General features: G+C 35.0%; 2 protein-coding genes across 8 annotated transcripts in view; both read left to right on the forward strand.

Moving 5' to 3' along the window:
* The window catches only part of ckn (CRK like proto-oncogene, adaptor protein), a 246261-nt gene extending 240132 nt beyond the window's left edge, over positions 1-6129 (forward strand). For all 7 annotated transcript variants that reach the window (XM_087342642.1, XM_087342643.1, XM_087342641.1 and 4 more), the window contains one exon: positions 143-6129. In XM_087342642.1, the coding sequence (XP_087198768.1) occupies positions 143-260 (118 nt within the window). In that variant the 3' untranslated portion in view covers positions 261-6129. The remainder of the gene's footprint in view (positions 1-142) is intronic.
* A 652-nt stretch (positions 6130-6781) lies between these two features.
* On the forward strand, positions 6782-11808 carry LOC110840599 (uncharacterized). Its single transcript, XM_022085746.2, has 4 exons — positions 6782-6935; positions 7034-7088; positions 8159-8319; positions 11418-11808. The coding sequence occupies exons 1-4, from the start codon at positions 6874-6876 to the stop codon at positions 11587-11589; spliced, it is 450 nt and encodes a 149-aa protein (XP_021941438.2). The 5' UTR covers positions 6782-6873; the 3' UTR covers positions 11590-11808.

An 11808-nucleotide genomic window follows, 5' to 3' on the forward strand; every position in this document is an offset into this window, starting at 1 on the left:
AATATTGCTTTAAACTTTTTTTTTTTAAAAAAAACAACACCCACCACCACCACCACACAGTTTGAAAAAAATTTGTATATTGGAAATAATATATGCCTTTGCAAAATTCATTAGTTCATTAAGTCAGTTTTATGTATTACAGAGCCACAGGCCAGGAACCAGTTGATGTGTTAAATGACATTGGGAACATGCTTGCCAACCTGACGGATGAGTTAGATGCCATGTTGGAAGAAGAAAAACGACAGGGGCTCAACCAGTGAAAAAATTAGTTCCTAGAACTGGACAGTTAAATTGGTACTACCATACATTTTGAAAGTATGAGTGGAGGAAGTCAGTGTTCAAAATACTGTCTTGTTTTTTAAGCTCATCCTTTGGAATCATGAACGTGATTTGTATACATTTCTGTTACTACATAATGCTGAATGAAAGTCAACTCTGTTTCAAAAACTTTTAGAAGACATATTCAAGTTCAGTTCATTTGGCTTCCGTTTCTGAGCTAGGAAGGGCCTTTTTCAAAATGAAGATACTATTCTAGAAATGTGAATAAATTTCCATTTGTCTGTCTGACTAATATTAACTCAAACATATGATCTAGTTAGTACAAAATGCAAAAGCAGTTAGCAGAAAACACACATACACATATATATGAAGGCAATTTGATTAAATATTTTGTCATTTGTTTCATGCAAATGAAGCACGTGATTATTACAGAGTGGCAGAATGTACGTTCACATTTAGTATGGCACAATATTGAACTTATGCTAGCAATATTAAGATAATCACATCCAGGTAGCTTGGTACCTATTTCCATTCACCTGCCAGCCACTTTGCAGCAGTGCAGACTGCAGCGTGTAAACTAGCATTCCATGCAATCTATCTTGCACATTTTGTTTGAATTTTCAGTGCTCATCTCGCAACATGTCTAGTTTGAGGTGAAATACTTTCCTTTGCATAACGCATCACACACTCCAGGAACTTGTTCTCTTTTAAATTTGTTTTCCTCGTTTAACGTGTGGAGACAATATTTTGTTTGTGGTGATGTCTAATAGGAGTTGGGATAATTCAGATTGTGTAGTGACTAGGCTATGGGTTGGGCAACTGGAGTTAAAATCTGGTAGGTCAGAATTTTTCTCTTTACCACAGTATCCATTCTAGCTTTGGGGTCCATTCAGCTCAAGCCAATTGGTACCAGGGTTCTTTCCTTAGGATTAAAGCACAACAGGCATGAAGCTAACCACTTACCTCCATCTAAAGCTGAAATTAAGAATGTATGGAGCTATATCTCCAGTCCTTCATACGTTCACATGATGCGGTACTTAGTTTAGCACATGGACAATTTTTCCTAATCCCACCTGACATATCAACTTTCTGTTAGTTATCATCTGTTGACATTTATAAAAAAATAAACTACAAAAATCAGTTTCCTGCCGTCTTGCCGCATACTGCCGGACCTGCAAAAGGGAATTACCTTATTCTATCAATACAGTTACAATTACAGAATATAATTTACTATAGAAATTGAAGCTATACATTCTAGACATGTTATCTTAGTGCAATTTAATATCGATTGTCTGTTACCAGTACAGCATGCTGAAGAGCAGCGTAGGATTATTAGTTCAACAGAATGCGTCTTAGCGTTTGAACTCTTAGAAATGTATGCTTGTAAATGATAAAGGATGATATTCTGTTTACATCGAAGAGATTACGTACTGGGAGAAGAACTAAAATGTTCTCAACTATGCATGGTCCCATCTCTAAATTAGAGTTTATAAGATCTAGGATTCATTTAGGTTTCTCTGCTTGGCCCTTAGAGGACAGCTGTTTACAAGTCAGATTCCCTTGGGATTCTTTCGGTATTGCTGCCTTTCATTTCATCTTTATTACCAGCACATATAAGCATATTGGCTGTTGTGTGGCTAATTACATAGGAGCCTGAATTTATTTTAGCAAGGCAGAGTTTAAATAAATAACAGTTAGGATTGTTTTCATTGTAATTTAAAATAAAAACATGAAATAATAATATTACATCGAGGATTATGAGTTGTGTTATGGTTTCATTATAGTAACCCTTGAACTGATGTGACAAAAATTCAGTTTTGTATGGAATCAGATTAGGAATATAACAGTAAATTGTATTTCAGTTTGTTTTTGAAACACTAACCTAGGACTGAGTGACATTTTGAGAATACATTTGAACATCTTGTTGTAGTAAATATTGGGCTACTTGAATGCATATTCCCAAAATATAATTGTATTTTGTACGATAATTTCTTTACCACATACCAGAAAAATTATAGTCTTTCTTTCCATTTTATGCAATAATTAGTGAAGGTAAGTGGAGCTTGATGTCATGCTAGATTATCGATATGTTTACAAATTTCAGATTTTTTTATAATTTTAAAATACAGATGTAGTTAACAGACTTCCAGTTATGTGTTGATTCTTTTTATGAAAAAATTTCAAGAACTAGAAGTGAAATATATTGGGATATTGTGGATGTATTAAATTTGATATGATATATTGACAGACATACTGAAGTCAGATCTGGGCTCTTTGTTGTTGTTGTTCTTATTTATATTCTACTGCCTTTCTAGGTAATGAGTTATGTATGTGCCTTGCTGCTTGTAAAGTATGTAAGGTTTTCTTGTAGTTTCATTCTTTAACCATTTATTAATTTTCTTTTGAGGCCTGCACATACTTTACCAAATTCTGCTGGGAGGTGGTGTGAATAGCGATCAAGCATCGATGATACAAGGTAATGCAAGAATATATTCGCCAGTAAAAGTAATCACAAAATGTACACAACCTATAATGGTAAATACAGTCTTATTGTATTTGCCTGTGGACCCTTAAGCTGTATCTTAAATATGCTGTCTTTGTCTTGAATATGAAATTGGGACATAAGGACTAGTGGACAACTTGCACGTGGTGGAAAATTTTACAGTACACTTACGGTTTGCGAAGTAGACCATTTGAACTTCACACTTTCTTTTTGTAACAAGTTCAGAGAGGTATACACAGCTAGACCATTACCTTCTCATTATGCTGAGAAGTATTCTATAAATTTCATACCAAATTCACTTGACTTATGAGATGAAAATTTGTAAAATGTAATACAACGGTGTATCTTCATTACTATAAGTTTAAGGCGTAATGAAGCTAAACATGTTATAGATCCAGCTAAATGAATTGAAACTGAAACAAAAGTAACACAACTGAAGAAAACCTCAGAAAGATATGTTACTTGTATTATTTTCTGTTGTTTCCATTCCTCTTTCTTACAATTTGATATTTAAAAGGTCAGAATGTTTCTTAAAAAATGAGGACATTCTTCTCATGGTGAATAATGTTATATTGTAAGTACCTGCATGGAGCATCCTAATTGTACTGCAGGTTTTGCTGTCATCCATGCATGTGTTCCTACTTTGATGCTACTTACATCCACTGTAATTCTTTTTCTACATAGTAAAAATTTGGAATTGTGAGATCTTGCGGTGGTTAAGTTAGATTTATATTCAGCATTATATAAGTTATATTTCACTCCAGTGGTAAAGTAAGATCTATGTAACAAGGCAGAGATGGAAGTATCTTATGTTATTTGCACACTGACACACCAAAGAAATAATTCTTATTTGAGCAGAATGTACATTTAAAAATAACAGGCTCTGTACTGTGGTGGAGGAACATGAGCAGTGCTGAATCTTATATCTGAGGTAGATATAATTCAGAAGACATTCTCTAAAACCAGTATATTAAAATATGTGAGTATACAAAAAAATAGAGAAATTTATGTTGTCTGCACAACTGCTGAGAATGTTAGAATATACAATTCTCAGTTTCTTTATTTGTCTTTGTCACTGCTAAAAACAGTGCATTAATTTCATATCATCTACATTAAATATGATTAATGTTGTGGATCCAGTGTACTGAGGTTCATTCAGTTTGCAGTTTATCATTAATCTGCCTGGTAGAAGCTGGAGGAAAGAGTTGGTTAACATTCAGAAGTAGGCATGTACTCACAGTTAGTATGTATCACTGAAATGAAACACTTACTGTCAGATATTGGGTGTGTGTGTATAGAATATTTGGAAAACACTTGTGCATTACTTCTTAGTGTTTTAAATATTCTGTCACCTGTTTACTAATTCATATCACATGCAGGAACTTGATAGAATTAAAAAAAACTGACTTGAAAAACTCATACTTTGTAAGGCCTCATATTATCACTAAGGTGGATTGCAACTCAAGTATCTCCTCAAAGGAATCCAAAGTTATTAAGGCTTTGTGGTGATAGCTGACCTGTTTCTTTATAACTGAATTTCATACATTTTTGATAAATTTCGCGTGGTAGCGGGACAGTTCCGGAACTAATACAGATTCTCAGACCTTTTGATTTTCAGTATCAGTATGAGTGTGTTGTTTGTGAATTATGTTCTTTACAAATGAACATCAAATTCCAATGTCAAAATAGGCCAGGATGGTAGGATGATTAATGAATTGAAAAGGATATGGAAGGACATTATCATGTCCTAATTTAAGGTAGTATCTCAGCATTTGCCTGGAGGGACTGAAGAAAACCACAAGCCTGGCCAGTCTCTGGGCCAAGATTTGAACTCAGACCTTCTAAATATGAAGCAGGAGTGGTATCCATTCAGCTATATGTGGTTTTATATCTGTCATGAAAAAGGAAACTCCGCTTATCTCCCTAGTACTACAGCAATTGGAACAGTCTGCTTGAATGTAAACACTCATATATCAAGAACAGGAAAATTCTGTTCCCTTAAGAGGTATTAAAATTCTCCTGATCTTGTAATTCATCTACTAGTGCACTGTCATTGTCTTATATTTATGGTAAATTATAACAATTTACATGTCAGTACTCTCTCTCATTATTAAAATTTGTACAAAATGATTTGTTTCAGAACAAGGCTTATTAAGGTCAACCAGATCATTTACCAAGTTCGTTATACAAGTGTTAAATTTCATCTTTAAATACGGACAATTACATTAGACATTCAGCACAAGTTGAGATTGCTTAAATTAATTTCTGGATTTGCTTCAAACAAGCAGCAATTCTGTGGTCTCTGAACCATTTTCTATTTTCAAATAATCACATCATTTCAGTTTTTCCCCATCTTTTTTCTTTTCTTATTTCAGAAGGTGCAGAATTTGCCTTTTCACTTATTTCTGATCACATTAAATTATTACTTCAGAAATGGAACTTCTTACATTATTTCTTAGTAATTATTGTTGTTGTACTGGTACTGAATTATTGTTTTAGGTGCTCAAACAGTCCTGTCTGAAATAAGGCACAGTGTTTAAAATCCTTGCAGATAAAATTACTGGGAAAGTTGTTTTATTGGGATGTATAAATTTCATTGTGAGGAAACATTAGGTACTTACTTATTGTAGGAACAGTATATTATTTATTTTATTCTGAAATTGCTTTCTTTCTGTTTACTGTGAACCCACACAACCTAGGTGAATATAGTAAGTAATGTACTTGTTTTGCAATCCATTACTTAGGTGGTATCAGTCTCCACTTTTCTAACGTCCTTCATTTATGAAAAAAATGTATGTATATTGCAGTAGAGCATATTCGCTGCTAGACATACACTGCAATTCAAAGCGGAAAATTGCCATAAACTTTCTTTATCTACAACAGACACATGGGAAACAAGTCCATTTGTATTACCACTTGTTTGTTAGATGTAGTTACTTCGTAACAGTTCAAATGTTGGCATCAATATATGCCATTTACTGGAACTATTAATGTGTATAGTTTATAATCAACTTGTAGAATTTTGTACAAAAGTAGGTAGTGTCTCAAGCATTAATTCTACATAGTTTGGTAGATTTTAGAAATAAAAAAAGACATTATAGGCTGGTGTTAGAGTGACATCACTCACACATCCCTGGACATTAGATGGCAGTCGTATAAACCGAGCCACAGGCACGCGTGGATGCGTAGGCATTCCTGTTGCATTTTCCAGGCATATGGATGCCACATTTAATACGTCTATTGAAATGTAATGTCAATTTCTTGTCTATGTTCACCCTCTTAGATCTAAAATAATGTGTATATATATATATATAGATAAATATGAAAATTCAGAGATAGAACATTAATGGAATACAGTATTTATTTCTACCTTTCCAAAGTGTCTTCCTGCACTTTCCCCTCAACACACCATAACCCGCATAATTAAAACAGTATCGAAGTCCATGCTTCTCTCGTCTCAGAAAAGCATTCTTTGGAAACTGAAAATGCATTACTATCTAAAAATACAGATACTGACTTAAAAGTCACCTGTAGTTCATGCCTCATAAGCCATAATAAAACATTCAACTTCTCCAGTAGCTGTCACTAAGAGACAGGAAAGAGAATGAGATGGGAATGGCATCATAGAGATGAATTTTCTGAGCATGTAGGCTGGGAGAGAGGGTAAAGGGTAAAACTCGTATGTATATGTTTGATCTGGGTTTGTATTGCTAATAAGAAACTGGATTTCTGTTACAAAACCATTAGGCGCACTTCATAACAAAATAACAGGCAAATTAGTGAATGTTGATTAGATAGTACTCATAGCACTATAAATATATTTCAGTTGGAAAGTGAACTTATGGTGAAAGGGGAAAGGTGACAGTAAGTTCTAATCTTCATTGTATAACTGGCAAGATACTAATAATGTCTATTAATATAACATTTTCTCCTGCAGATTTTGTCCTTTGGTACGAACATCCGAAAGGGGGAAATTGAATATAGGATTGGGAAAATTGGGAAAATTGAATGTTGGCAACACTTGTTGGTTAACGATTAAAGGATCATTCAAATATACGGACAAGTTGTCAAAACTTTGTAATTTTACTAAAATGGTTCGTAGAAAGTCATCGGTAAGCAGACTGTCAAATAGGCGGACCCAGTCTTCAAGAAGGTTGGCAAAAGAATATTGTTTCAGAAGAAATTTTTATGATCTGCGATTTTATTGCTGAAAGTTAGTAAGTAACTGTATTGCACTGTTCGTAATTTCAGGACTGAACCACCGGAGGGTTTCAACGAAATTGAGAGTTATAAATCTTCAGCTAGGGTAAGAAATTATTAGGTTTAATAATATAATATAATTACACATAGTTAGTGTACGGAAGTAACCCTGTATTTGGTAGTAATGCCTAAGATATAGCAGTTTCTGATTAGAATAGAATAGACTTTATTTACATTCCATAGATTAGTCATAGGTCTAAGCCAAGGATGCAGAACAGGTCATAGCACAAATATAGTACGTTTTCTAGTACAAATATAAAAGCATATTTATAACAGCTATTTTCAGATTTTTGGAACTACAGTATTACAGCAAAATAATTATGATGTAAATTCTTCAGCTGAGCAGAAGGAGTGAGATAGGAGAAACTCTTTTAACACTGGCTTAAACATTTTTATATCACGATTTAAACTTTTGATAGTAGGTGGAAGATTATTGAATAACTTAATTCTAGTATAGTGAGGTTAGAATTTGGCACATGAAGGTTGTATCTGTATCTTGTTCTTATATTGTGGATATCTGAATTTGTTTTGAAGTTTTTCCATGTTATCCACTACAAATGATAATAGTGAGAGCAAATTATTCACTGGGTAGTGGAAGGATATTAAACTTGTTAAATAATTCCCTACAAGAAGCTCTCCTTTTAGTGCCTGCCATTATTCTAATGATCCTTTTGTTGGCATCTAATATAGTAAGAGCAAAACAGCAGAAAGAATAAGTGTGTGGTGTGTATGATGTAAGGCTAGGTGAAAGTGAATTGTTTTATTTAAGAGTGTAATAATTTGTTTTAGGTTTGAAGTATATTGTGTGGCTGAGCATTTTGTTCAATAATGTTGTGAGGGCCATACTTCTCCATGTAATACGCTTATTCAACTTTATTCACATTTTCACTTGTTGCAGTAACTGCAAAATAGGTTTAGCTTGTAAGAGTGTTGGTTGAAGTGTCATGTGGTAGCATGCTGTTTTGGAGTTAAGTTACCACTTCGATTATTAAATTTTGTTCTGGTATTTATAAAGACACGAAATCAAAGGATATTAACAATTTTGAAATGTATTGTAAAACTACTTAAAATTGTTGTTTAAGACATTTTGTTTAAACACATATTGTTTTTCTCCAGACAAATACGGCAAGAACACCAAAACGACGCTTTCGTCCCGGTGTACGGGCTCTTATGGAAATAAGAAAATTTCAGAAGAGCACACATTTGCTTATACCAAAGTTGGCATTTGCAAGAGTGGTAAAAGAAATTATTATGGCTTTCATTCCTGAAAACTACAGGTAATTATGTGTTTTTGTTACATTCGGACCTAATTTAATCTTTTTCATTCATTCTTTTAATGAAGTGCTCGTGTGAAAGGAATGCTTAACTGGGAAATTGTGTGTCAGTGTGTGTGCATTTTTAACACCACAAACTGTTCAACTTGATATTAAGGGTCCACACTAAAACTATTCTCTTGGTTTGTAGCAGCTCATCATAACCCCTGACATTTTTAGTCCTTGTGCCAGTGAGGATATCTTCTGGGTTGTGATGTCATGTGGGTGGCTACCAACATTTTTTAGGAATGTGTCACCTCTATCTTTGGGGTTGAAAACATTTTTCTGAAGATGAAGGTGATATGTCCCTCTGAAATGTTGGTAGCTGCCTACAAGACATCACAACCCAGATGACTACAGCGACAATCATAAACCCTCTCTGTACGAGAATTTAATATAGTCAAAGTTTATCAAGATGGCAGTCTTCTGGGATGTAGCATTTTGTAGTCTGGTATACATTTATTGATGTTTCAGAGGAGCTTGGTATCTCCACCAGCAGGGCAATGAACTACCCTGTTGGTAGATATCCCCTTATGTGTGGGATTAACTGTCAAACAGAAATTTTCATCATTATTTTGTGTGTCTAATTGCCTTCAGATTTTGTCTCTGAATTTCTATGATACTGTAGGTGTGGATGTCATATCTTGTCACAGCACGTTCTTAAGTATGTAACTATGCGACATTGAGCCTGAATAATCGTAGTAGGAAATTCAGCTCTGGCCAACCTAGCCCTAGCAGCAGATAAACATCGTCACATAACGGAGAAAAACCGAGAGGAGAGGTGCCATTGAACTTCACTTTTGTTATCACAACAAATTTGCAAAAATGTGCCTGTTAGCATCATTATGTCTGTCTGCATGCAATGACTTGAGAATTGCTGTACTAATGTTCATAGATTTTGATATTGGGGAGTTTCACTGAAAATTTGTTGACACATTTCAATTTTGGGTGAAATTAGGCAATAGTAATGGCCATTTTAGAATTATTGAAATGAAGGACACATTTTATGCCCAGTACACTTTTTTCTGCAAGTCTTTATGGTCTTTGAGATAATTAAACAAAATCAGTTTTAATGCTATGCCATCTTATTACTCAAGAACTATCAGACTAACTATGATGAACATTTGTACTTTGTGTTGGAGGCCCTTGTTTGTCATTTATAAGGCAGCGTCTAAAGTTGTCATTTACAAATTGAAGATAACAGCGTGAATGCACCAGAATTGTTATTTCCTAAACCAGCCAACTTATTTGATCAGTGGGACAGATATCAAAAGTCTAGTCTGAAGGCTGCATGAGGGTCTAATCCAATTCCTGACTTCTTGAATACCTTCCTGTATGTGCATTTAGAGGCACGTCACCATCCATGGTGTGGAACTGTATGTGTGTCTGGGGGGGAGGATTATGTTCTCTAAATCAGTGGTATTCAACCTGGGGTACGCGAAATTAAAAAAAGAAAAGAAAGATAAACACTGATTGATCAGTAATGTATTTTATTTAATTTATTTTAGATGTAGATTATATGTATAACTTGAATTATACACCAACAACTTTGGGGGTACAAAGTTGAAGAGAAATTATATCTGGGGGTACGCAAACAAAGAAGGTTGAGTACCACTGGTGTAAATGATGAATGGGGTGATTGTCACATGTAGATAATCATCTTGTTGTGGTTATTGATAAATTCTGGCTTATTTGCATGTTGATGGATCAAAGGTAGAGCATTAGCTGACTGTAAGATTTGCTTTTGGTTGCAATAGTGGTAGTGACTGAAGCTTTAACATTTGACCCATTAGTTGTTTAAGATTGTTATATAGCTACAAGAATGCACTTAAAATTATTCGGTGTCAGGACTTTTTCCATCGTCTGTTTTTTACAAGAATGCAGCTCAGTTCCCTTAATGTGTAGCCTGAGCCAGGAAAGTCTGCTGCAACATGTATGAAAACAACTCGCATTGATGCAGAGGAGGATTGTGACCATAAGAAGAATATTTAATACTGCCATAGGATTATCAGTCATGAATCTACCATTTAAGTTGGTGCCATCACTGACACATACTCAAGTGGAGGGTTTTTGCTGTTTACAGATGAGGACATAGTCACCACATAGTACAGTGGTTTCCAAACCTGGGTAAAGTACCCCAAAGGGGGTAAAAGTGGTTTTTCTTTGGCTAACGACACACCTCGGAATACACATTAAAATTTACCGTAGAAGTGTAGAAGAAGTACTCTGAAGAAAGCGATCAGTCATCGTGCACCGATGCTCTAAAACAGTCTAACAAGTATCTATTTGCTATTTGATAAATATGCCATACGCTCGTTATTACATTCAATCATTTTTGCCACGCTCGCATGCACGTGGATAATTGAAAAAATACGTCTACACGTACCGCTCCCCTAAACTAAAGTTAGTGAGTCTAGTTGTATAGTCTAAACTTTGGGTGCAGTGTGTTGCTAGCCATGGCGGTGTGAGGTACACATCCCGCCGGCCGCGTTTATAAATCGTACCGTACACAATTGGAAGAGGTAATCTTCATTATATTATTCTTGGTTTATATAAAATAATATAATGAATTTTCAAATCCTAATTTTTACTTGTCATATGTTTCTGTGCAGTTTGCGTTTTACCTACATTGGGTAAAAAGGACTTTCTGATAAGCGGTTTTGGGTAATGAAGGAAAATGTTTGGGAAGCAGTGACATAGTATGTCTGTAATCACAGTACTGGTAACATCATTTAGATATGTCATATGTTGAACCTTTTCTTTTGTGCTTCTGAGAAATTGGCAGCACTGGGATGTAGGTAGTGAATAGCATAGTGCAGTCATCAGAATAGCACTGCCAAACTAGAAGGCAAAATTAAATAACATCACAGGCATTTGAACTTCTGGGTAATGTTAACAGCACTGTAGCCAAGAGTAGACTGACTGTGCAGCCATGGTGATGGAAAGTAGGAGTGTTAAGTGTCTACTCTGCATTGCAGCAGATTTATCTGAAAGCAATAATCATGGATGAAACTGACTTTGCTGTGTGCTAAAAAGAAAATATTTGTTTCTCATTTTGTCAGGATTCAAGCACTGGCTCTTGAAGCACTCCAAGAGGCTGCTGAAATGTATATGGTTCAGTATTTTGAAGACGCGATGTTGTGTTCTGTTCATGCGAGACGTGTCACACTCATGGCCAACGATATGCAGTTAGCCCGACGGATTCGTGGACATTCCGATACTATCAACTTGTGATTACGGTACATTACTTGTTATTGTTCAGAAAGACAAATCTGCTGAAACAGTGGGTGCCAGTATTCATGAATTCCAATTAAGTTGGCGCAAAGCTATGGGTGACCAGCAACAGAACTTTGCATGTGAAATGTGTGTCTCCTGTCTGTCTGATATTTTTCTGGTACATTGTTATTTTAGTTCACTACAGAATTGCAATAAAGTTTAATGGGATGCTGTGAA

The sequence above is a fragment of the Zootermopsis nevadensis genome, unplaced genomic scaffold (genome assembly GCF_977971745.1).
Source record: "Zootermopsis nevadensis isolate Lab colony 2312 unplaced genomic scaffold, Znev_1.0 Znev_ptg000003l, whole genome shotgun sequence".
In the NCBI taxonomy this organism is placed as follows: domain Eukaryota; kingdom Metazoa; phylum Arthropoda; class Insecta; order Blattodea; family Termopsidae; genus Zootermopsis; species Zootermopsis nevadensis.